General features: G+C 34.9%; 4 protein-coding genes across 7 annotated transcripts; 1 reads left to right on the top strand and 3 right to left on the bottom strand.

Annotated features, from left to right (window-relative positions):
• Positions 1 to 4,942: 4,942 nt before the first annotated feature.
• Positions 4,943 to 9,009, top strand: LOC120262129 (metal tolerance protein 4). Its single transcript, XM_039270191.1, has 7 exons — positions 4,943 to 5,303; positions 6,049 to 6,221; positions 6,370 to 6,568; positions 6,976 to 7,154; positions 7,263 to 7,413; positions 7,778 to 7,911; positions 8,559 to 9,009. Exons 1-7 carry the CDS (start codon positions 5,096 to 5,098, stop codon positions 8,736 to 8,738), a joined length of 1,224 nt encoding a protein of 407 aa, XP_039126125.1. The 5' UTR covers positions 4,943 to 5,095; the 3' UTR covers positions 8,739 to 9,009.
• A 477-nt stretch (positions 9,010 to 9,486) lies between these two features.
• Positions 9,487 to 11,831, bottom strand: LOC120260003 (calcium load-activated calcium channel-like). Its single transcript, XM_039267449.1, has 2 exons — positions 11,125 to 11,831; positions 9,487 to 9,764 (listed from the first exon to the last, which is right to left on the bottom strand). Exon 1 carries the CDS (start codon positions 11,756 to 11,758, stop codon positions 11,153 to 11,155), a length of 606 nt encoding a protein of 201 aa, XP_039123383.1. The 5' UTR covers positions 11,759 to 11,831; the 3' UTR covers positions 9,487 to 9,764; positions 11,125 to 11,152.
• Positions 11,832 to 12,420: 589 nt separating this feature from the next.
• Positions 12,421 to 16,013, bottom strand: LOC120260239 (phosphatidate cytidylyltransferase, mitochondrial). Its single transcript, XM_039267679.1, has 10 exons — positions 15,858 to 16,013; positions 15,724 to 15,780; positions 15,557 to 15,616; positions 15,393 to 15,461; positions 15,190 to 15,282; positions 14,169 to 14,273; positions 13,991 to 14,068; positions 13,006 to 13,131; positions 12,690 to 12,795; positions 12,421 to 12,614 (listed from the first exon to the last, which is right to left on the bottom strand). The coding sequence occupies exons 1-10, from the start codon at positions 15,891 to 15,893 to the stop codon at positions 12,421 to 12,423; spliced, it is 924 nt and encodes a 307-aa protein (XP_039123613.1). The 5' UTR covers positions 15,894 to 16,013.
• A 1,248-nt stretch (positions 16,014 to 17,261) lies between these two features.
• On the bottom strand, positions 17,262 to 26,415 carry LOC120260451 (casein kinase 1-like protein HD16). Of its 4 annotated transcripts, none has more exons than XM_039267931.1 (16): positions 25,657 to 26,415; positions 24,766 to 24,894; positions 24,609 to 24,685; positions 24,451 to 24,520; positions 24,260 to 24,315; positions 21,819 to 21,890; positions 21,614 to 21,708; positions 21,435 to 21,501; positions 21,220 to 21,349; positions 20,917 to 21,135; positions 20,665 to 20,807; positions 19,337 to 19,511; positions 19,162 to 19,252; positions 18,283 to 18,440; positions 17,734 to 17,922; positions 17,262 to 17,611 (listed from the first exon to the last, which is right to left on the bottom strand). In XM_039267931.1, the coding sequence occupies exons 1-16, from the start codon at positions 26,065 to 26,067 to the stop codon at positions 17,552 to 17,554; spliced, it is 2,142 nt and encodes a 713-aa protein (XP_039123865.1). In that variant the 5' UTR covers positions 26,068 to 26,415; the 3' UTR covers positions 17,262 to 17,551. The 4 variants fall into 4 exon arrangements, with proteins under 4 accessions (XP_039123865.1, XP_039123866.1, XP_039123862.1 ...); XM_039267932.1 differs by having other exon boundaries at positions 24,609 to 24,682; positions 25,657 to 26,414; XM_039267928.1 differs by having other exon boundaries at positions 20,917 to 21,349.
• Between the last annotated feature and the right edge of the window lie 660 nt (positions 26,416 to 27,075).

The raw sequence follows: 27,075 nt of genomic DNA, 5'->3' as shown, positions 1-27,075 counted from the left end.
TACAAATTAATTGTGAAATCATCTTTTCCAAATTTTTTGGATTAAATAAATTATTGATATTATAAATTAGATTTTTGCACTTAGATCCCTATAAAAGTAGGGAATTGCGCATAAACCCCTGTAAATATTATTAGCATCTTTTTTATTATCATTTTTATTCTTTATTTTTTAATAATAAAAGCTTCATAATAAACCTTCTATGTGAGTATCTTATACATGAAAATCTTTTTATTTTTTATTTTTTGCCAGGTCAAGACTAAGCTTTTGGGGAAGAGGAGCGGACGAACCCACTAGAGACCCCAGGGACGTGTAGAACAAGTGGGGACGGGGCCGTCTCACGCGGCTACTGAACCACCCGCTGACACAACCACTATTCACAACTCCCAAAAATGCGCTTTCAGATGAATCAATTCTCACCATTCGGTGAGAGCTATCTATCGACCCACGTATCTTAATAATCCGAAAAGTCGTTAGCAGGTCAAAGCTAAGCTTTGACATGATGTGAACTTTTGAAGCTAATAACCATGTCGATGGGTTGAAATGTTTTTGTGGGATAAAAATGGATGCCAAAGTCTTAAACAATATAATATTATCTTTTGAACATGTACCTGGTTCCTTTTCAGCTTGGTCGTGACTTGTGAAACTGAAGTTTGTAATGTAATGCAATAATCTGTAAATTTTAGGGTATATATGCAAAAAATAAAAAACTTTAAAAATTTTAAAAAGAGTTACCCATATATTATATTTTTTTAAAAAAAATTAACACATATCAAAGCTAATAATATTATTCCTAATAAAGATTAACAATACTTAAAACTGATTAATTTGGGAATACTTTTTAATTATAAATTCTCTCTTTATAATTATGATATGAGACTCATACTATAATAATATAATTAAAAAAATAAAACTATGACAGGTGACTGTTTATTCAACCATTGAAAGTCTCTACAAGTTCAATAATGGACCAAAAAATCTTTTTGGAACTGTCTTTCTCATGCCACAAGATAAGTCTTTTGATAATTTGTTCAATTTTGAAATGCTTTCTTTATTATTATTATTATTATTATTATTTTAAATCATGTAGAACAGCTAATTAAATTCTTCTTAAGTTAACTTTTATAAATACTTTTTTTTATAAATTTATAAATTCAAATAAATATGAGCATATGATATAGTGAACGTGGATGCTCATTGGCGGCCATGCCATTCTACTCTATCTAGAGTAGGATGATGTGGCCATCAACAGACATCTACGTCATTTATGTAAATAATTCAAACAACTTTTTCGCATAATATCACATTATTCATTTTTTTATTTTACAAAAATTTCATATGCATGGAAAGGGATAATTAAATGACAATATATATATATATATATATAAAAGACATATCTTCTGCCCACGTTGTTAGAATTCAAATCTATACAAATTTGTTATCAACGGTTGATAGTAAAAAATAGAATGTACAGTGTTTTGATCTGAACCATTCAATCAAATTCAGTATAGTATCTCAATAAATCTTAACCATTCAACCCTATTTTTATTACATCTACAACAATTATTTATAAATAAAACTAACAACTAATCAATCTAAACTAACCCCACTTAATCCTCACTGTTCATTTGCACTGTGCTCAACTGCGTATGTTCTATGAAAGCCCTCAATTGATAGCATGAGGATTCGGGGCTTCTTCATATTTATAAAAATATATATATATATATATCAATTAAATTATTAAATTTTAAATTTTTTATATAAATTTCTAGTTTTAATAACTAGCGACAAAAACTTACTCTCTCTCTCCCTCTCTCTCTCTCTCTCTCTCTCTATATATATATATATATATATATATATATATAGATAAACAAGTAAATATATATAAAAATTAATTACAATGAACATTCCTTTAAAAATTTACTATTTGTGATTGGTTAATACAAGAGATAAAAAAGACTTATTAAGCACACCTAAAATAAATATCAGAGATCATAATTGTATAATAACAAATCCTTGATCTCATATAACTCAAGATCAAGAGACAGAGAGTATGACTTCTTCACAGTGAATCCACATTGAAATTCAGTAAACGACAAATAACAAGGATTATATAGTACTAAAAATCATAATAAACAATGGATAAACAAAAATTTTACTATACTACCACGGTACCACGGAGGACCAATTCATTTATAATAATTAAAGTAACACGTCAATGTTTATCTTTTTCAATTATTTATTCAAATTTAAATAACCAAATGCACAATTTTCGTGCAGGGTCCCCCAAAATCAAAATCAAAATCATTGCATGAACGGATTTGGTATCTGGTGACGTACATAAAATTAAATAACAAGTACATAAAAATTTAAAAAAAAGTAAACAAAAGAACATGTAGCTGCACATGTTGATCCGTGATTAGAGCTATTGAATTAATGAACAATTAATACTTAACAGGACCACCGCTCACTGGTTCCATAATTTCCATACATGGCTTGCAACTAACCCAAACATCTTAAAATTTTTTTTTCTCTCAGCTCTCTTGAGATCTTTTCAATTTAAACCTGCTTTTGCATCCCATTATTAAACCCAATTATAGTTTTTAAATAGGAAACTCTTTTTTTCTGAGAGGCGATGCCGCTGAACCCGAGACAAAGCACGTGGAGGGCATGCGCCACCATCGAATCGCGCCTTCACCTTGCGCGAGATGGGGATCGAACTCGGAGAGCCACGCTCGATACTCGAGGCGAACACCTTACGCAAGGGACTCAATGCCAATAGACCAAATGGTCGTTGGCAATAGGAAACTATTCATATCATCCTTTCAATTCTCTCTTGATTAAAAAAAAAACCCCTTATTTTATTTTATATCTCCAAAAAATTATTTTTTAACTATATCTAATAACTTATTTTTTTCGAGTCCTTTTATCAGAAATGTCCCTCAATGATTTTAAATAGAAACACAAAATAATAAATAAAAAATTAAAATATTAAACATCAAAAATAAATATTAAACAAAAATATTACATTTTAAATAAAAATTTATGTAGTTACAAGTAAACATATAATGTTAAATAAAAAATATACTTAATAAACGGAATATACATTTTATAAGCTGTGCAAAATTAAATTTTTAAATAAAATAAACTGATACAGGAACTGAAAAATAAGTAAACTGAAAAAAAAGGGACTTTAGAAGAAATTGAAATGTTAGTGGGTTGCAGTGGATATTTGAAAAGTTATAAAGACTTTTAAATAAATTTTCTAAAATTATAATTTTACTTCTATTTCTATTTATCATGAATTTTATTATTATTATTATTATTATTATTATTATTATTATATTTGTCATTAACTTAGGCCTTGTTAGGATTGGCTTATCAAAAAAGTGTTTTTTTTTAGTTTAGTAGATGTGTTTATGAAAAAAAGTGTTTCTCCAGAGTAAGTTAAGCACTTTTTGTATTTGCTATCTGGATTAACTTTTATGTAGAAGCAAATCGTCGTAAAAAAATAAAGTTTAAAAAGCAGTTTTTTCATAGTTCTGATCATGATTAGCTTTTGAAAAAAACTATATTTTCAATTTTTTTGCACCGCTTTTTCGAAAGCTCGATACTAAACAACATTTTTGGAACCCAAAAGATCTTAACTTATAAAAAAGCACTTCTGGGTTTTTCAAAAACCAATTCAAACAAGACCTTAGTATCGCGCGGGCCCTAGTGATGTTGTTAGGACCAGGGTGAGCTCACACTTGCTTCTTCAAGCAAGTGAAGTCGTTTTCAAACTCTTCAAAGATCTCAAATCATTTTCTCTATTGATTATATATAATATATATACATATTAAAGGTTTAATAACATCCTGTGGGCATAAATTACCTATGTGCATGCTCTCGAGGATAAGATGCACTTCAAATCTACAATAATATTAAAATGCCATCTAAACCTGTCAACGGAATTAATGTCACTCGAATCAAAAAATTTATATTACAATATATTTTTAATAAATATATGTATATTAATATATACTCTATTCATAAGTCATTTGTGTGCCTATGTAAATAAGTATTCACTAGATATGTTTATTTGTAGCCTTTGGATCATTATCCTACCGCTATTATTTATATGGATAATAAGTAAATTTACTGTTTCATAATTATTATATATCATTATATTCATAAATATAATATAGCCATTAGATAGTAATCTAATGATTGTTGTGAATGTCCTAGATGATGAGTCATATATATATTAATTATAAATTAAAAAAATAATATATTTTTTAACCAACAATATTTTATTCCATTGATTTCGGTTTTTTCATAAGATGTTTATTTCAAAAAAATATCTTAAATCAAATAAAAAAAAAATCTCTGGCAAGCTACAGAAAACTCAAGTAAAATGAAAACATAATTGCATGTTAAATTTATGATTGTGCTATATAACTGTGCGCATTCTCTAACTTTTTTTTTTTTAACCAAATCGATAAACGACAAAGTAAAGGATAATTTTTTATCCGGTAGACTCGATTCCGTGGTAACTATCACGGAACTAAGACGTGGCTCAATCTTTAGCCATAGGTTTATAAATTTTATTGGTTTTTATTATATAATCTAGAGATATATTGGTAATTATCTTAAAAGATTCATGCTTTTTATTTTAGAAGTTATTAAATCGAGCAATCCAGCATACGATTGGCAGCTCTATAAGAACGATCATAGAAACCCGGGTTACGTAGGATCATCTCTGCGAAAGCGACAAATAAAGTACGGATGTCGATCGATTACCCTGCGAGCATGACAGACCTCCTAAGGATAAACCTCCAACCATGCAAAAACGAATTTATGTCTTTTTGTGAACAAATTAGTTATTTCTCTTTTGTAAAATAAATAAATAAATAAATAAATAAAATTCTTGGGATTTTCCGTTTCCCGATTCCCGTTTCCCGTGCATGCTAATGCTGCCATTTTTGTCAAAAAGAGCGACGGCCAAGAACATACCGCTGAACGCTCATTTCTCTTCTTTCTCGTCGCTGCCGAATCGCAGTTATCAGGGTTAGGGTTTGGTTTCGGAAAGGAGCTCTGCTGGGGGATCGAGAGAGAGATGGAAGTAGAAGACCAGGTGAGAGTGCCGTTGCTCGGCGGGAAGGTGCCTCAGAACGAGAACGGAGCTCCTGTGCCGCGGCGGAGGAATTCGGGGATCTCTCTGCGAAGGGAGTTCTTATCTAGGCTGCCGGAGAAGGTCCGGCGGAGCGTGGACCCCGAGACACCCTACCACATTGACTTGTCCCGTACGAAAGGCCTCATCAAAGGTGATTCTTGTGAGATTTCTCTATTTGGGATTCTTCTATGATTTTTTTTTTTGTTTTTGTTTTTGTTTTAATTTATGTTGTTCCGTTTTTGTTCTTGGTGTTTAGCTTCTGATTTGTTTATGGATTAAGATATTTTGGAGAATTTCTTGCTTTGAGCTTGGGAATGATTCCATGAATATTCAAAGAGATGACTTTGATTTTTTTTCATTTTCTTTTTTTTGTCCCCTAAATATTATTTGGGAACTTGTGGATTGTCCATTTTTTTAAATTTTGGATCTGATTAGTCAAATGAATTATGATTTATGAATGTTTGGGAACAATGTTTGATTGATTTATGTATGATTATCCTTGTTCTCTATTTTTGTTTGTTCCGGGAGGAAAGGGGTTTTTTTTCCCTCTTTGTAAGAACTAATTGAGAGAGGGATGCTACCATACATGTCAATACATAAATTCCTTTTATTCCTCTGAATTATTTCATATCTGGTTACTAATGTAAAGTATTCATTGGTTAAATGTCCTGGATTTTGCATTTTAATTATTCCCGTGTCTGTTTGTCTGTCTCTTCATTTGTGGAAATATCGGTTTGGTCCAAGACAATCTGTATTCTTTATGCATATATGGATAACATGAACCATATGTTTTTTTTTTTAATAATTTTTATAATCTCTAACAAGAAATATTCTAATTCTATATTATTGCCTGTTTTTTGAGCCAAGTATGAATTTTGTTTGATTTTCTGATGTAGGAGAGAAAGAATACTATGAACGGCAGTTTTCTACTCTCAGATCCTTTGAGGAAGTTGATGCTATTAGTGCACCTGGTGTACTGGATGAAGAGCAAGAGCTTGCAGAGCAAGCTCAGAGTGAATTTGCTATGAGGATATCTAATTATGCAAACATTGCGCTGTTAATATTAAAGGTAATTTGTGCAATAATTTTTTCACAATTGGGGTTTTCAGATAACACGAAAGATTTTAATCAGCAATACTTGTTGTTTTGAATGAAAATTTGTTGAAATTTTATTGTTCTATATGTGATTTAATGAATTAATCATTTTTGGCTGTCAGATTTATGCTACTGTGAGAAGTGGATCCATTGCCATAGCTGCGTCAACACTTGATTCTCTGTTGGATCTTATGGCGGGGGGTATTCTATGGTTCACACATTTGACTATGAAGAATGTTAATATCTACAAATATCCAATTGGCAAGTTGCGCATGCAACCAGTAGGCATCATAGTCTTTGCTGCTGTCATGGCCACTTTAGGTATTTTCTTCTGTGACATTGTCTTTCTGTTATGATTATAGGTTTTGGCTCGCTTTTAATCCTTTAATTACAGATGTAGCTTATTGATATAATCATAGTTTTTGTGCTGTTAGATTCTTTTTTTTTGTCTGATGCTGCATAAATGAATGTGATATCCCTTGTCTTCTTCTGATCTGAAGAGATGAATCACCGTCTTCATGTGTGCGTACACATCAGTTTTTGATAGTGTGAAGCCCTTTGTGAGTACATATCAGCTTTTATGCTGCTAGATTTTTTTTCCTGATGCTGCATAAATGAATGTGACATCCCTCGTATTCATATGTGTGTGCACATGTTTTTGATAGTGTGAAAACCCTTTGTGAGTGAAATAACAGTGAATTTTTTAATTTTAATTCTTGATTTTTCAGGTTTCCAAGTTCTTATTCAGGCTGTTGAACAATTGATAGAAAATGACCCAAAGCCAAAAATGACATCAACACAGTTAATTTGGTTATATTCAATCATGTTGTCTGCTACAGTGGTAAAACTTGCTCTTTGGCTTTATTGCAGAACATCTGGGAATGATATTGTCCGTGCTTATGCTAAGGTTTCTTGCTGAACTTTTCATTTGGATCACTTGGCAACTGTGTCCTTTTCTTATGGTATTAACTATGCATGTGATTATTCTAAAATTCACTCCATCTTTCATGTCTAGGATCATTATTTTGATGTTGTAACCAATGTTGTGGGTTTGGCTGCTGCTGTTCTTGGTGATAAATTTTACTGGTGGATTGATCCTGCTGGAGCTGTTCTACTTGCAATTTATACAATTTCAAATTGGTCAGGAACTGTATGGGAGAACGCAGGTCTGTTGCCTTCTTTCCCTGTTATCTCATGGCTTCAGAAAGCCATTTTTATTATTTAAAGGGTTTGCAAACTGTTTGCCAGAGCTTCCCAACTGACTAATAATATTTGCCTCGACTGGAACTTTTTGAATTTGAGATGAAATTAATTTTGTGAAGCTACCTTTGTGTGTACTTTTGTTTTTGGCCCTTAGAAAGTGTCAAGATAATGTTCTTGGGGCGATTGCCTTTAATCAAGTCTGAGTTTGATGTTTTCAAGAAATATTAAATTCTGGAATTACTTTGAGTTCATGTGTAATAGCAGATTTACATAGAAACATCAGTTTTTCACTTTATTACTAATTCATTCTCAAATTCATTGGCACAGTTACTCTGGTGGGCCAATCAGCCCCTCCTGAAATGTTGCAGAAATTGACATACCTTGTCATAAGGCATGATTCTCAAATAAAACGTGTTGACACTGTTCGCGCATATACATTTGGAGTTCTGTACTTTGTTGAGGTTTGTTCTAAACATTAAGAAATACTTTTTAAAAAAAATACTATTCAGAATAGTTTGTTCAGCTTAGATGGGTGGTGGTAATTGCTTCACCTTATCATTATAACCTGGTGTTCATGCATTTTTTGTTTAAACTTTTGTTTGATGAGCTTGAATGCTATGAGCTGGATCGATTTAATTAAAAGTAAGCTTGATAAGTATCTTCTTTCTGATTTTGCCTGGTGAACTATTATGCCATAATCTAGATCTATTTAATTCGAACTTCAAAACTTGTTTGCAATTTTCTTGATAAATAACTTGCTAGGTTTAGCTCAAATCAGGCTTGACGCACCACTTATGCGTGCTTTTTCTTAATAAACTAGAATCCTATAAACTTGATATATTTAGTTCTAGGCATGATTGATGTTCATCCTTGTCCTTGTGCTTGATAAATTAGAATGCTATATAAACTATATCATTCAATTCTAATCGTGATTTGTGCATATCTTGTTTGTGCTTCCGCTTCATAAACTAGACTTTACCATAAACTCAATCGGTGTATAATTCAAAACAGGCTTGATATTATCCTGTAAACATTTTATCTTGTCGGTGATCTTGTAGCAAAATCAAAAGCTTCTTGTTGTTTAATTTGAAAAACATGAATGGCACAGGTGGACATTGAGCTCCCTGAAGAGTTGCCTCTAAAGGAAGCGCATGCAATCGGTGAATCATTGCAGATAAAGCTTGAACAGCTTCCTGAGGTCGAGCGGGCGTTTGTTCATCTTGATTTCGAATGCGATCACAAGCCAGAACATTCAGTTCTTAGCAAGCTGCCAAATAACCAGTCCTAGTCTTAATCGATCCGTTTGTAGATCCTGCACCAGTAATTTGAATTCACCTTCTTTTGTGCATGGACCAAGAGCTGCGCAAGTTTAAAGCCATGAGACAAGTGATATTTATTTATCTGGTTTGCAATGTGATGGACCACCTGTGTGCTTGCGTTCTCAGTTATATGCAAGCTACGCAGCATCCTCCTTGTACCAACTGCTTTTTTATCCGAGTTTGCTTGTATTTTTCTGGTCAAATATATTCATTTTTAATTTGCACTTTATTTGCTCTCTCTATCTTAGAATTACTTTAATTTGTTTTTAAGATTTGCTATTGCATTGCAAATATTAAAAGTAGTTCTTCATACACACAATGAACTTTTGGTGATTGCAAGAAAAGAAACTTTAAGAAAGCTAAACGAAATACAAGTTTAAGGTAATCAATCTAAATTATGATAAATCTCTTCAAACGCTCTTGTTAATAAAACAGAAAGATAATTTAAACATAGCACCATCACTCGGTCCATTCCAGACCTTCAAATGTTCACATGGATACATAGAGCCTGTTTATAGATTGAGGACCATTTTCGAGTAAATATACTTATGCATCTTATACAAAATCACAAAATTTCCAACATAAAAGCTCCAGAACAAGCATTTTACTGTAATTGAATATTCACATTGCTTTATAATTTGAACAAAAAAAAAAAAAAGAGAGCAAATATAAAGATGCACAGAAAAAGATATAAGTGGTCTAATGACAATAGACAAGGTGAGATATTTTTGCTGACTATTGAAGGAGCAGACAATTATCATAGTAACATTGGAAAATGATAGATATGTGTTTAACCTATGCGGTCAAGCCAAAGATTCTGAATAAGATGCGCTAATGTTACAACCAGACCTGAATGTCTGGACATGAATAGTTTATAAAAACAAATCAATACTAGTTGCATTGATGGAAAATGCAAGATTTTCCAGAATTACTACTCGGTTCTCATTCACTGCCTCATCAGCATGCTTTACTCTTTCATTGAAAAGCACACCCACCTGTAATAAACAAAATAAACTAAATAAGCACAGTGAATTAACAATAGATATGCTTTACCATAAAAGAGATAACTTCCTTAGGGTTTGTGCATGTCTAGTGATTGATGATAAAAAGCTTAGAGACATATGTTATGAAGTCCCCCGATAAAATGAGATCCAGTTAAAACACAACTAAGAAATCCAAGATGAACGGAATTCCAATTCACTCTCTGGAATGAAAATTTACATTTGAATATACCCAATGTGACTAATACAAGTAATCAATATTTATAAATGAATATAATTAAGAATATGAATTATGTGTTCTCTACAAGACAGTTCCATCATCAAGTTTAATTATGAATTACAAAGAAGATAACAAGGATCACATAACATGGCCATGGCCAGAAACAAAAATTTCCAACAAGACCGGTAGACGGAAATGACATTCAAATCAAGTCATTGCCAGATTATAGAAGATCATAAATAGACTTAGTGAGATGATATAAAATTACAAGTTAAGAAAAAACACCAGTTGGTGCACTTAAGATTGCTTCAATTCATTCAAGATGTAAAAAAATGACATGGCCAATTCTTTTACAGCTGAGCTAAATAACTGGTAACCACACAACAGTTAAACTTTGGATGAATCCCGCACTCCCACTTATCTATAAATAGACTGAGTTCAAAGAAGATCAAAGTAGTCCATAGATAAAAAAGAACCATCCACATCTCTACATATTTCATTTTTTTTTTTGGAAAAACCTCACATGAATAGATGCCCCAATGTTCTTGTAGTCCACTTATCTCTTTATCCATAGAGTTCAAAGAAGATTTATACTGAATGTAACTTCACACTATGTAAATTTACAGAGTGTATAAACTTGCATAATGTAAATTTACACTATTGAGTGCCATAGATGACTGATGACACAAGAAATATCTATGTAAATTTACACTTTGAAAGACTAGATCAATTTCAGCTTTTTGGAATAACATCACAAGAATAAATGCACTTGCAGTCTTGTGATTCAAAACAACATCCCACTTTCCAAGCTGAAGAATATAGAATATAAGCAGAACAAACTAGAATAGTATTCTGAAATTAGAATTATTCGAGTATTCTAAAAAAATTAGAATAGCATCCCACTTTCCAAGCTTGAAATTAGAAATATTCAAGAATAACTATAGGATGCCAAATGCCACCTAAATAATTTAAATAAAATAACACAACGATCACGGATCACATCAAATTCCCACGATTCAAACAATAAAAATTCATTCAATGCAACAAAAAAAAAATTAATAAAAGAACAAACCCTAAATTCATCTAATCGCTCAGCAAAAACCAAATTTTGCTAGAAAAATATTAAATTACTACCTGGAATCACAACCATCATTTGCTATCATCAACTAGCCTTGGGATCGGGCATGGGGAAGAGACCGGCCCCAGCCGCTCCTCGCGGCGGCGCGAACCCCAGCAACTTCTGCAGATTGGTGCGGATACTAATCGAACAAAGAAAATACAAGAAGGCCATCGAGCAATCCGTGGGATCAGTGCCGGGAACCCCCCGATGGCTCATCTTCATCACAAACCCCACGGGCTCGAACGGCAGCTTCGCAACCGCACGGCCTTCAAAGAGCGAGTTGAGAAGGCCGAAGACAACAAAGAGAACTGCCGCAACGACGGCGCCGGACTTGAACTTGGCCATCGAGAGTTCGCGAGAAGATTCCTTGAGGCCGGCCTCGACGCGATCGATCTTCTTGGATTTGGACGATGATTTCTTGGAAGATAAGGAAGAGGAGGACTCCTTTAGGTCTTCGGATTTCATGGATTCCAGCTTCTTGGAAGCGCGATCGATGGAGGAGCGAAGGGTCTTGTAGGTTGGGGTACGATAGATAAGAAGCCATGAGAGGGATTCACAGAGGATGGCGGTGAGGGTGGAGGCCCCGGCGACGAGGAGGCCATCGGCGTAGCGGAGAGAGGAGAGGGAGAAGGAAGACGCCATTGCCATTGATGAAGAGAGATCCCAAACTCAAGACACGATCGAGATGGAAATCTGGTTTCTTTTTTTTTTTTTATCGGGTTTGGACCTTTGTTTGTGGAGCTCTCAAAGAGGGTTATCGGATTCCAAATTGAATCCGAAGTCTTAACAAAGGGGGGCTAAAGTAATTACCAAAACAATGGAGGGGCTGTATGTAATTTTACAAAAATTGACAACATAAAAAAATAATTATCCGTAAATAGCTTCTAGAACTTTATGCAAGATTCATCTTTGTGTACATTTTTAACTTCTTCGCGATTATTTATCCAAAAAAAAAAAAACACTTTTTTGACATAACTTAAAACCTTTTTAATAACAACAATAGTCAATAGTTTTAAATAATTTTGTGTTAACTTTGAAAAAATCATAAAGTTTTTTTCTTATAAAGGCAAGCAATTCAAATAATAATAATAATAATAATATAGTTCTTAAAAAAAAACTTTTTCAGATAATTTTTTAAAACTGTGTACCTATTAGATATTTTCATCAAGCCAAGTATTAAAAATGGAAGTCCCCATGTCAACTAAGCATAGCAAAATCATAAAAATATCCTTTTTTTAAAAAAATCCACAAGACAAAATTTATTGTTATTGTTTATTTATGTCTAGTCCATATGCAAGGTCAACTCTTAATCATGTTGTTCTTGATCTCCATGACTTGGAAATTTTCCTTGCAAGGTAAACAGCAGCGTTAACACCACCAGCAGCAACTAGGCCAGAGACTGCCTGCCTTGCGCTTGAAATCATAACAATGCGTCTCAAAACTTTGTGCATAGAGTTCTTAACCTTGTCCCTTGAATGAATCACAATGTTCGGAGAAACAACACCTACAAAAGAGAGTTCATCTACCAAAATGCCAGAAGGACGAGCTGACAGCAGGTAAATTAAGTGGGAATATTTACCTGAATCATCAATTAATTTCTTTAGACCAAGCTTTGGTGCCACTTGTTTTAATACTGTTGAAGGAAGAGAAGTGAAGAGATGGCTTGTTGCAGACAAACCAGAGTCCTACTAAAAGAATGCAGTGATTAGTGCATTCATATGTCATTGACAAAAAAAAAAAAATTTCATAAAATCAGGTGTCTAGCTTACATGCCGTAAACTCAAGATAGCCAAATGAGAAAACGGTTTTGAAGAGTTGAATAGGAGTGGGTGGACTGAACACATAGTTGTTTTCAAATTAGAATCAGTATTTGAAGTCTAGTGAAAGAAGTTAACCTGTTTAAATACTTTCTGATGGGCGAAAGAAGAAACTTTTAGCAATCCTTCAGATGCATACTCTTCTAAAAAAGGTTTGTACATTGCTCTGAATGAATTAAAACTTCCTTGGACGATCTTCTTGACCTGTATTGTATATGGACACTATGGAGCTCAACATATAGAAGATAATATGAAAATAAGAAATAAAATTCGACTTGAGTAATATAACCACCACTGTTAAGTATGACACAGAAACTAATGAACACTGTTCTTGTATACTTGGACATGATTCACTGCAATAATCAATAGAAAGAACTTCAGAAATGTACCAAATTTTTACAGGCATGCACCTTGACAGCAGACCACTGCTGAAGAAATAGCACACTACCAATCAATGCTTAATAATTGTTAGTTAGTTTTATAGAATGTGAATGCCCAGTGCAGAAAGTCTATTTAAGTATAACAATGAGTACCAATCTTTCTTCAAGTCTGTTGGTAAATTATTTCACCTATCAGACGTTGAGGACATTTCTTCTAAGTCATGTTCCTTAGGTCTTCAAATACTCCTCACTGATCAGACTTCTAATTGTAAAAGAACTAGAAGATTCCTAATTCCTAATACCTAAAAGAAACAAAAATGGTGAAGTCAATTCTATGTTGAGGGAGATGCATTTCTATATGTGAGTATGAGACCCTCATTAAATGATTAGATAAGGTTAACAACCTAAGTGAGAAGAAATTGAGGTATGACTTAGCACCTATGAATTCAGTACAATAATCCCTACCCCCATAATAGTAAGGATCATAATAGACATTCTTCAGGGTTCTCATTCATCATTACAACCCAAAAAATGCATTACAGTCAAGTATATAATGGTCATGTCATGTGTAAATCTTCATCTTAACATCTGCCTGTTATTATGGAAGAATGCTGTCATGAAAGAGATATTGTTGGAGATATAAATAGAAGAAAAAAGTAATATAGCGAGCAGTTTAACTTCACCTTATTCTTATCCTCTGCAAAGAGCATCCGCAAGTCACCCATGTATGAAAGGCTGCAGATCTTGCCATAAAGATCTTCCTGCATGGTAAGATTGAAAACAGAATTTAGCAATTGTAATTGGACATTGGTGGTTTAAACAGTACTTTTATAGTACAAAACTACAACTTCAGGACAAAACCTCAGTGAACTCATCAGGCAAAAAGAGTAATGCAGCAGAAGTCGCAGCTTTCAGATTAATTGAGTTCACTTTGCTTATCTCCCAATTATCTACAAGAAAATGAACCTGTAGGTTTGATAAAACTTATTACATTTAAATTAAAAGAAAGATTATGTCGATTAAAGCAGGAGCAAAAGAAAAGAACATAGACAAGTGAAATGAATACTGAGTTTTAGAAAGTTACACCTTGAGCAGACTGATGACAAAGAGCAAGACATAAGCAACCTTAAGAACCGACCAACAGACTTTCCTTACCATCGTTTTGTGCATGTGTGTAAACTTTCCTTACTATCATTGTGTATGTGTGCATGTGTGTGTTTCCTTGCTATTGTGTGTGGCCATGATATCCTGAGTGCATTGACAAGTTCAATAAAGCAGGGCAGGACATGCTATTACTGAAAAAGGTCAGTATCAAAAAGAGTAACAATATCCACTGTCAACAACCACGAGCAAACCTACGAAAAAAGATTCACCTTCTTGAGCCCAACACATGAAGATCACTTCAAGACATTCAACTTGCCATAACAAATCAGAAGTTAAAATCAATTTAAAATGTGATTGATTATATGCTATTGAAGAGGATATAGTAACAATTGTAAATAGAATATGCAGCCAAAACCACACAATAGGCAGGATCACTTAATCATGCAATAGGAGAACCATGAAAATTTGGTCTTCTATAAGAGTTTTCTCAGACCAAGCAAGTCACATTGAAAATCAGACATATATCAACCGAGCAAAGCACCAACCAAAGCTATTAGGATTTCATATAAAACTGATTGACGCTAAATATAATGTTATACATAGAAGCATAAAATCGGGCCATTGAATCCCTCCTCCCTTATAACATGATTAAAATAGGGCACAATTGTCAAGATAACAATCCCACATGAATTACTATAAAGTGAATATGAACCTATTGAAACAAAGGAAGAAATATAACACAACATAAACCATAAACAACAAGCACACCTCAACGTACAGGTTTTTGCAAGCGGCCACTCAGGTAAAACTTTTCCCAAGTCAACACATCCCAAGCTAAATCTTGCATGCTCACCACACCATATTTGATCTTCTGTTTAACACACGAAAAGCAAATGAATTTAATATATACATTATAAAATTCAATCTTACTACAAGAAAAAAACCAAACAAACAAACAAACCAACTGCGACTATATAATACCTTGCCCCTCCATTCCACAAATGGATTAAAGTACACTCCCACACCAATCCCATTGGAAATCCGAGTGATCTAAACACATAAACAACCGAAGTTAATCAACCCAGGAGCCACAAGATGATCAATCAGGACATGGAAAACATGGAAGAATTCATGAGAAAGGCAACCGTTTTAGGTCCGAGACGAGCCATACAATTGGAGTAATGATCTCTATTCCTCTCCAAATTCTATATTTTCATTCAAAACCAAACAAAAAACACAGACAGTGAGAGCAAGGAAAGAATAAAAGATGAAAATAATATATATATAGAGAAAGAAAAGGAGAAAAACTAACATCTTGATGCCATTGAAGAGGGTTTTGAACACCGAGAATGTAATCCACCATAGAAGTCTGAAATCAAAGAGTTAAATAGAGCGAAAACAATAGGAGGAAGAAGAGGAGGAGGAGGAGAGAAGGGGTGAGCTGACCTTGTCATTATTGGTAGGGAAGGAGGGAGGATCCATAGGCGCAGCAGAAGTCGAGGGGAGGGAAGAGCTCCAAAGGGGCTGCAAGCTGCCGCCGCCGCCGCCGCCGCCGCTGTTAATGCCATTGTCCTCTGAAGCGCGAGAGGAAGAGGACTTGCGGTTGCGGATGCTTTTTTTACTTGGCCCCATTTTCATCCATCATATGAAATTATTTGTTTAAAATTAAAAAAAATAAAAATAAAAATTTGGACCATGTGGTGTGGTGGAAAAAATATAATAACATCACACATATGCCAAAATATGATTGTCTAAAATTAGTATATTCTCTGGTTCCATAACCAAAAATGATAAATATGATTTGAAAAAAAAAAAAAGTGAAATTTCAATATCAGCAGCCAGCAGCAGAGTTTAAAGAAATGAGTTTATAAATAAAAAATAATTTTTTATTAAAATCTTAAGCTTAATAAGATTTATTTTAGATGACAAACAGATGCGAACAAACCCTTATTCCTAGTAGAGTTTAAAGAAATGAGTTTATAAATAAAAAATAATTTTTTATTAAAATCTTAAGCTTAATAAGATTTATTTTAGATAACAAACAAATACGAACAAACTTTTATTTCCAAAATTATAAAATATTTTAAACCCTTGAGTTGTTAGTGATGGGATAGGAAGAAAAGAGGAATATTAAATCTCTCGTTCCCACAACAAAGGCCAAGCGTAAATTAGGTGTGTATATATTTAAATTATTTAAAAATTACGGATATCTAGCCGTGTTTAGATCACATAACACAGTCTCACATTTAGATTTTGATATGGTAAAATTTATTCATAACTAAAAATCACACTACTTAACTTTTTATTTGTCGTGAATAACCAAATCTCACGTACCAATAAATTTAATTATTTCACAAATTTTTATAAAAAATTTGTTCTCTTTCATAATTACTCATAATTTGTATTTTCATATTTCTTTCTCATATTTTTTTCATATAAAAATTTAAATAAAACGTTAATAATTAAAAATAATAATAATAAATACTTTTTTAATATTAAAAAATGACAGATAAAAAAAAATGAATAGAATGGAGGAAATATATTTTAAAAAATCTATCCTGATATAAGCCACCAATATAAATGAGCTTATCCTCGAATCATGTGTACACACACATTTGTATCTCCTTAAATTCATCCCATCTCAGGAATTAACCATTTGGAATGAAGGTTTAAAAACTTTAAACCTGAACTGCCAATTTTTACTCAAGACCCTCCAAATTCGCTGCCCAGCTTTGTAGCTTGGAATACCCCTGCTGATATATATAGCTAACCATGATTCATCAGAGTTTTTAAAAGTTGGCAACACAGACAAAGCAAAAAAATAAAATAAAAAAATAATAATAATAATAATCAGTATAAGGTGAGCTGTTCTTTAATTTGGCTGGCCACCAGAACTGGATATATGAGATGGTAATTCAAAGTATTTTGTCAACATAAAAGGGGGAGCACAAATATCAGTCGTCTCAGCAGACCCAAAATATACAAAGCAGGGCATCAAATAAGATTAAAACAGCCTGCCTGCCTCTGGCTTTCCATTCCCAGTTTTTCAAGCATTGCTCCATGTACAAGATAACTTGAGAAGCAACAGGAGAAAACCTGCTGTCAGGCCTTGATGAAGGTTTTAGCCAATTAAATATATATCAAGATACAGTACGACCATAGCACACTGATGCGAGGTACAGGTTCTTAGCCCATTTGTCCTGCAAATCATCAGGAAAACAACACAAAAGAATTAGCCCAAGTATGATCAGCTGGTTTGGTTAAAGTTGAGAGGTTTTTAAACAGATAGATGATGCAAAACAGATGGTCAGCAAGTTTTAACCTTAACATGAGCACTTGGAAAAGCCGAGGTTCTGAGGGTCTCCTGAGTTTCATCCCCAGGCTTGCGTTTGGGCACGCTAAGGATCAGAGCTGCCTGGTCCCAAGTTGCAGCCATGGATGTGATCCGGTACCCATTGTCCCAGCGCCTATGGATGCCTTCGCTTGGATAAAGGAAGTCTAATTCCACTACCTGTGGAAAGCAGAATATGGCAGCACAGATAAGGGCTTAAGTATTAAGATTTCTTTTAATTTAAGTTACAAAGCATCAGATAGATGCTGCTGAGAAGCTTCATGCTCTGCCTGAACTGTCATGATATACTAGCATGGGAAAGTTAGTCACATGGAATAGTATGAAGTTCTAAATCACACGAGATGGATCATCTTATATCTTTCCTGGGAAACCTTCATATAGCAGGATACAAAAATAAGGGGAACTGAAAACCGGATGGGAATTATTTTGTCAACATGAAATCCAGGGTGATGAACGTTATTCTACAAGAAAATAGATGAAATTCAAGCATAGAGAAGAGTTGCACAGCTAGAAACAGACCTGATCATTAAAGCCTGCATTACGTGACATCACAATGCCCCAACGGCTTCCAGAAGTTGCCATTGATGTAACATAAAATCCTTCCCTCCACTTTTTGTTGATCCATTTGAAAGGAAAAGAATCACTAACTTTGTAAGATTGTTGAGTATATTGGGTGCCTGGAGAAACAGACATGTAAATTTCAAGAATAGAAGAAATATTTATATAGTCCTGCTTCTTGCTTGCCAAATAAATCTATATTCAAAAAACCTATGTGAACAAAGAAATATGAGTTACCATTCAAAATACAAACACAAAGTGAACAAATGTTTAAGAACTCATTAACTCAGATAAGACGCAAGAAAAAGGAGATCTAAATTTAAGTCACCAGCAGGTTAATTACAGTTTGACTTGGCAAGAGTTAAATCCTTTCTCCAAAGTGGTTAAGAGAGATTTTGATTGAGAAATGGCATTGAAAGAACATCACAGACTTAAGCCATGCGACATTTCCACTAAGGACTATTTTGAGACTCTGTCTTGACAGAGTAACCATTATACAACAAATGTGATCCAGCGCATCTTAAACCATGTACTTACTGGTCGAGCTTCCCCAAGTTTGTTCCTACTCATGAAGAAAACAAAATACAGATAGCATGCTTGCAAGTAATATGGGTTATGCATATAATTTTGAGGTTTACACGGGTATACTTTGTAAAAACCTTTTCATTCATTTGCCAATGGTATCACAAAAGTGCAATACAAGAGTCCTTGGTCAACTGGCATCAAAATTGCTATTGGGATTGACCCATTCAAGTCATAGCATAAAACCACTTGGAAACAATCTACATGCAATAATGCTCATGTGTGAGAAAAAATGATAGTTTGAGGAATATAACTAACCTTTTGACATCACCACAAGAGAGCTTCCATTGTTGGCACCAGCAATAGAGCTAATGTAGTAGTTCTTCTCCCACTGCTCCATAATCCACTCCTGAAGAAAAAAGAGCGAGGAGGGCTAAAAGATTCGGGTCCTTCAAAAAGAAAAAATGAATAGCCAGATACTGGGACTCCATACCTTGTGAAGGAAGGTTGCTGTCAGTTCATAAACCTGGGATGTGAAGCCTGTCCCCGCATCCATAATAAGTGCCCATAAATTGGAACAAGATGCAACACAGCTAATAAGCAGACCATCTTCATTTCCTCTTTCAACATGTTGTGCCAACCGTGCATCAGCCACATTATAATGGTATCTATTGCAGAAAGTAAAACAATTAGCAATCAGTAGTTTACCTCTATGATTATAATGCCAAAACTGACTTATTACACAATCAGTTGTGTAAGACAAATCAGCTTATACATGTGTACTGATGCAATGGATTTCTATAAATACTGAAAAAATTTCTATTTTAATATAGGCCCATGATAAGGACAAGCCCACCAAAACTCAAAAAACAATCGAAAATAGAAACCGTTAATAGTTGGCTCCACTAGACATGTCTAAAGAATTTAAATATGAGCTCTAAAATTTAAATCTTAATATCTTGAAAAGTGATCATTCAATTGGTAAAGCACATCATCTTCAAAAGCAGAGGTCTGTTCAAATCTTCATGTCATTGACAAATGCTAACTTTTTTTAAAAAGAAAAAACTCTAAAATAGTTGTTCTATAAAAAATATTTTATGTTCTCCCAATCACATCCCCATGTTTCAGTTCACCAAACACTCCACTGTAATGCTTATTTTCTACCCTTTGCCTCATGACCACTCTCCCTACCTCACACCACTGATTCTCTCCACCTCATCCAACCACATTTCCTCTGTATAACTGCCGCTTTTCTCACTCAAACTCACAACACATTCTCCACTTCACCAACCTCTCTTTCTCTATCCTCCTAATTTATCCTTTTCCCTTAAATTTCTCTATACTCCTGACCCTTTTCTTTCTCTGCCTACTTATCCCTTTCATGGTCTACTCCATTGCCTCTGTTTCTTCACTCCATATAAGGAGACGTCTTCCTTTCACTTCTATCTACATTATCATCCCTGTCTTTGCTACCACTCTTGAATTTTAATTTTAAAAAAGTAAATATTTCTAGAAATCATTAATTTAAAAAAATCACAAATCTAAAACAGTTCTCCAGATTTTTTTTAAAAATTATACCTTAAAGCTTTTCCCACAAATAGTCAGAACAAGTGTTCTATATTCCACAAAACAATGTTAATACACAAATTACTCTTAATTAAAATCAAACGCTCAACGCGGCATGTTGAACCACCTGTTGATTTGTATACAATAGTTCACGCTCTTGGATCAACATAGCATCTATGAAACAAATTTAACAAAAATACCTAACCACCATCAGCGTATAAAATGTTAAGACACCTCAAGTTAGTCAAGTCCTACCTCTGTTTCATTGGTGGCCTGGCATTGTATACAGAAATCCACTGGGTAGCAGGAACTCCAAGACGAACTTTCTTCTTTAGCTGACCATCTTCATCTTCATCAACTGGCAACCTACCTCTCTTTTGCCCAACTTGATATATAATCTGGCCATTATTCCCAAAAAAGAAAAAAGAAAAAAAGCCACAACTTCCAGTGAACTCAACTCAATCATAGAAGTGAGAACGTGACAGTAAGTAATAAAAAATTCATTACCTTCTGAGCTCCATCCGTATTGATTGGCCTAATAGCTGGATTTGGCCCAATTAACCCCTCAAAGAGGGATATCAGTTTAGAGTAGTTGGGCTCCTCATCAAACTTCATGTTAACCACAACCTCAAGAAATTGCTTAAAAGGAGGAGGACAGAAGCAACAAAGCATTTCAGGGGATGTCGCCATTTTTTTCTTGCAAACTTGAAATGATTTATTGTCACCCTGAGATGAAGATCCATAGAAACAGTCAGAAGACATATAAACAAAGGGCCAAGGCAAGAAAAAAGAGCATGCTGCCAGGCTTACCTGATAGCCCTGCCATGGTAATCGGCCTCGATGAAGAAAAATTAGTGTATATGCAAGAGATTCTAAATCATCTCTTCTACTTGCTGTTCTTCCTAAATGTGCATGAACACTTGCATAGCGAACCGTTCCTCTACAGGAATTGAACAGATCAGTGTTAAAGAATGCTTTAATTTAGATCTATAATAACTAATTCCTCATTCATTCCAAAAACCCACCTGAAAACATCTGGCCGCTGATCATACTCAACATGCTGGCCATTAGCAGAATCTCTCCATTTTGTTGCTACAAAATTTTGTAAATAATAACATTGATGAGAAAAGAGAATATAGTTCAATGCTAAAACCTGCATCCCCAACTCAGACCAGAATGCGACAGAGCAATGAAGTTTCCTAACCTAGTCCAAGGTCTACAAGGAATAACTTCTTCTCTTGAGCTGTTGCTGGCTGACCAAGGAGGAAGTTCTCGGGCTTCACATCTCCATGGACATAGCTAAAACAGGAATAAAAACAAATAAGAAAAGACGCATTGAACAAAATGATCAGCCATTATTTATGTACATTCATTAAAGAAGAAAGGACAATCCCCATGTTCATGTTTACCCTTTTGAATGCATCTTTTCAAGGATTGAAATGGATTCAACCGCAATGCAAGATACCATATCAGCAGGCATCCTGCAAAATTGAAGTGTCAACCTACTCAATGAAGTAACAGAACATAAATACTAACATAGCAGTAAATTTTACAATAACTAGTTTTCCCTACCAACCAAATCAACCACTTCAATGTTAAGTATTACATTAATGTGGACCAGTAAAAGTGTGCTACCATAACAAGCATAGAAATGCACATAAAAGATAGAAAAATTACTTTCAAACACCAGATGGCACATGCAAAACTGGGAAGAACCATCTGCATTAAATGTTGTATGAAAAGAAAAGAAAAGTGGATGCACCAATACCACTCTAGCCAATTCTCTCCATAATTGAATAAGAGATGCAAGTGACAATTGGCAAAACCTTCATCTATTAAATATAAAAATGAACAAAAATAAATTCTAACATTATCCTCCTACAGCATGCCTCAAAGTGATCATCAGAGACAAGACCTCTGACATCAATGCAAAGGGCAAACTAATAACAACCGTAAAACAGTTAAGTTCAAGCACAAATATAAATGAAGAAATGGTGCAATGTGTACCATAAAACTTGAAGAGGTAACAGTAAAGAAGCATGCTTGGCAGTAGCTGAGAAAAAAGAAAGCTAGTTTCCGAAAGGAAATGCTCATTACCAAAACCTTCCTCCATTTTTCATGAAATAAGAAATTGAAACCACAGAAGATTCTGATACTATAAGTTTAATATCACAAACCATGCAGACACTGAGAATAGTGATAGAAAACATCTAGCAAATACATAAAGCAAATGAGGTGTAGTGGCATGTCTAGGATCTTGCATGATCAACAAATGCCTATAAGAAACCAAGAACGATATCAATATTACACTTTCATACTGAAACAAAACAAAATACTACCGTGAGTTGAAATCATTAAGACAAGTTTTGCAAAGAAAAAGACATTGAGGTATATTTTTTATGTAGATAAACAGATAAATTTCAGATAGCTACATCAAACAGGGAAAAAAAAAACAAGGCCTATATTTAAAGATGAAGCAGTTCACAGTAAAGTAAGACTGCTTATACCTGACTCCTAGCAAAGGTAGCTATTTGTCCTCTTAATATTCCTAAGGTCTTTTTGTATTTTTCAATTTCAAAATGACAATTGAAATGAGACATACATTTCATGAAGCTCGAAATTATGAAACTTTAAAGTAGATGTTAACTTTTGTTCCCATATAGAGTGAACTAGGAGACATGAAAATCCTATTATGATGAGGGCAGTGTTGAGATGTCCATCTTTGGCTATGATAAGAAAATCCTAAGGTACATAATGCAGCACAAAGAAGAGAAATAATTGATGACCCTGCGAACAGATATATGTACAAATAGGGGACAAACAATTCTCTCTCTAAAGAAGAAGAGATCAGCCAGACTGGCTACATATTGGACTAGCACAACTCTTTTTTAACCCCATTTTAGTTTGAGTTAGCATGTTAAGTTATTTATACTTTACTAATGAAAGAAACAAAATGGCATTTCCATAAAATTCCCTATAGTGATAAGACCAATGTTGTTAAGGGCACAAGGCGCACAAGAGGCGCTAGGACCCTTATATCGCCCGAGGCGCTAGGCGCAAAAAAAAAGGCGCACACACATAAAGATATATGTGTATAGTAAATGATAGACAAATAGAAAGCTTAAAACCTTAAACCCTAATATTAACAAACTTGCCTTATCTGAAAGTTAGAATTCTATTCCTAAAATCATACACAACTAATAATCATCATCATTAATGTCAAACTCTAAATTCATGTTTCATCTTCTTTTCCTTGTACAGAATCATAGCCAGCTACATCATTCTCTACTTCATTGTCATCTTCCTCTTCAAGAGATTGCAATCTAATTCGTCTTGATGGTTCTCCAAGATGAGCAGCACTTACCACTACACCCCAAGTCAGTTCATCATCTTCAAACAACAAATCATCTTCACCTTCATTTAAATTTGCACCCGTAGTGGATGTTGCTCTCCCTTTTCAAACATAGAAGACTTCCAAACTTCTATTTTTAATATATTTATTACTTAGTTATTAGATCCTATCTTTTAATAGACTTAGAGACTTTTCAAATACCAATGCCTAGTAAACTGTGGCTCTTTTAAACAATAGAAGACTAACAATTTTTTCAATCAAGCACGCCTTTTTTGCTACTTGAGCTTAAAAAAAGGCGCAAAAAAGCCAAAAAAAAAACCTTCGCCTGACTAAAAACGCCTTGCCTTAGACCCTTAGAGGCACTGAGGAGGTTTAGCCCTGCGCCTAGGCACCTAGGCACACGCCTTAACAACATTGGACAAGACATAAAAACAGCACAATAATTTGCACCATGTCACTCATCAAAAGTTGTGAGAATCTTCATGTCAAGATACTTACGCTTGACCTGATGAATTCCATGCATCCCACAAACTGGGACCTAGCATGTCCATGACCTGCATTAATACATAAATGGAAGATGAGCACATGAGCATATTGTTATTCTTGATGTTTGGCAGTGAAGAAGTCAAACAAATGATGGCCAAGAGCCTGACTTATAAAGCAGCAAAAACAGTAAAGGAAAACTATACCATTATATAATAGTCACCCTGTCGTCCTTTATAATGCACCCTAGGCACTCCATGACTACCCCCAAGAGCACTGTCAAAAAGAAATTCAACCAATTCAAGATCACTAATGAACAGGTGTACTGAAATGATATCCTGTTAAATGGAAATGGAAAACCCACGTGTAAACTTGCCACTCGTACGGAGGACCATAATTACAGCCTTTGCTGCTCCTATGCTCAAATTTTAGGGCAACCTGCTAATTTAACAAAGAATTAGTTTACAGATGAAAAAAAAAAAATCAAAGCACAAAGGCAAAAGATGAACCTAGAGAGCTACCTCCAGAGCAGCAGGACCAGTCATACGCTCATTGCCTCCTGAAACACGCCGACCAACAAAAACCTGACCAAATCCACCTTTGCCTAACTTCCTTTCAACTTTATAGACAGGAGAGCCCCCAACCTGGACCTGAAGGTAAACAAAAGCAGATCTTTTTACACTAGCAGCCATTAATCCTTCCAAATCAGTAAGCTTTATTGCATTGGTCGATCCTATTAAAACTTAATAGGAAAAAAAAGTAACTAGGTGAGTAGAATGATTTTATCTGTTCGTATGGGAGCATAGGAGCATTTTGGAGATGGAATATGGTAAATCCAACAAAGGACCATAATATCCGTAAAGCAAACATAACTTCATTGCACATTATACTAATAACAGTCAAGTAAATAACAACATTAAACAATAAGACTAAGAACAGCACACCTATTCATCCTCACATATCCTGGACATTACATTCAACTCACAGCTATGGCATGTAAATGGAATTTTAAATTTTTAGTAGTGTATCTTAAAAGTTCACAGCCAAATGTTACATGTGGATTGGAACCAAACCATTTTTGTATGCCAACAAAAAGAAATTCTTATACAGCAAGAGGCACAAGTTACCTGATCAACTGATTAGTTATTACCTATACACGGAGAGACAGGAAACAACTATTTTTTGCTACATTTGCTAGGAGACTCATTTACCATGAGAAATAGATTAGGACAATTAAAACTAAGAAATTCTTAATTGAATCTGAACTCGACCAGCCATTAAATCTTTGAAATTACCCATGGAAGTGTCGACTGAAAAGAGCGGATCAACAAGATCAAGCTAAACAAAATGCATAGCAGACATAAAAATCTAATGAAAAATGCTAAAATGGTATTTGCAGTGGAGAACAATACCCTTTCGGGGAAGGGAGCAGTGTTCCCCTCCTCCTCTTGCCCAGCGACCTTGTTCGCGCTTAACCCTCCGCTATCCTCCCCCATCATCTCCTTCTTCTTCTCTTCCTCTCCTACAACCAAAACCTCCTTAACCTGGTCTGAAACCCTACCCTCACCCTCACCTTCCTCCTCCCCAATTAGTACCAACCTCGCCGCCGCTGCAGCAGCAGCTGCCGACCTAGTCCTCGGCCTCCCTTCCGCCGCCGGTCTACCCCTCTTCGCAGCAGCCGCGGCTGCCCTACCTCTCTTCGGCGCTGCCGAGGAGGGCTTCTTCCCAGCCCCCCGGCCTCGTTTCCTCGTCGGCGGTCCTACCTCCGGCTGCGGCGGAGGAGCACGGCCTCCGCGACGCGCCCCGCTCCGCAACTCCGGCATACTTCTTCGCCCATGCAATCCGGCGATCCGATCATCCTCTGGGCCTCAACCCGCCATCATCCACCCAATCAACAAGAAAAATCCCTAGATTCACCCCCAAATCGTTCTTCTTTCCCTCAATAACCCCTCCAAACCTATAAAAATCCTGACCAAAAACCAGATCGGAGACAACCTTGCAGATGAAACCGATCAGATCCTTCTCTTTCCCCGACGATGATTAGGGTTTCGCCATCATCGCCGACGCCGCTGTCACGAGCGATCGGGAATTGGGGGAAATCGTGTGGGATTTTGGATTTTTCCGTGATTTTCTTGATTTTTCGGGGGCGGTGAAAAAATAAAAATAAAATGATGGGGTTGGGGAGAGATAGTCACTAGCTTCTTGGCCGAGTGATTATCGGCACGTGCCTGGGTCTCGTGTTAACCTTTCATGCGTGTGAACCCACCTGACTCGCACGTGATGATAGTGGGCACCCGAACCCGTCTATAATCGACGGCTGAGAACACGTCATCATCACCGATGATTTCTTTTTTTTTCTTTTTTTTTGCATGATTATCCCTGTATATTCTTGTAATTGTGTTTGTGGACTTTGCAAATTTTTGTTATTATGATATTTTATGGTGGTCTGTATAATTATATTATGTGGGTATTTGTTTATTCAAAATAAAAATGTCAAACAATGTGGACGGATAAAGTGGGTTTTTTTTTTTGTTTTATATTATGCACCGATTATACTTATACCGTTATAGACTTATAGTTAATATGGGTCAGTATTTATTCATTCCCCACCCCAAATCTGTGGCTTAATTGTTTGGATGGGTAACACCTCTTTGTTAGTTTTTAAGGTGTCAACAAGTGTCAACAATTCCTTTTTTTTTTTATTTGTGTTCATCTTATTTTGTATGAGTTTTCAATTTTTTTTTCGAGTTTTTTTGGTTGAATCTATTCCTAATCAGGGGTGGACTCACATGGGTGGCACCCCAAACTAAAGCACGGGGTGACTAATTGAA

This window comes from Dioscorea cayenensis, chromosome 5, assembly GCF_009730915.1.
Source record: "Dioscorea cayenensis subsp. rotundata cultivar TDr96_F1 chromosome 5, TDr96_F1_v2_PseudoChromosome.rev07_lg8_w22 25.fasta, whole genome shotgun sequence".
NCBI lineage: Eukaryota > Viridiplantae > Streptophyta > Magnoliopsida > Dioscoreales > Dioscoreaceae > Dioscorea > Dioscorea cayenensis.
This window is presented reverse-complemented; position numbering and strand designations above follow the sequence as displayed.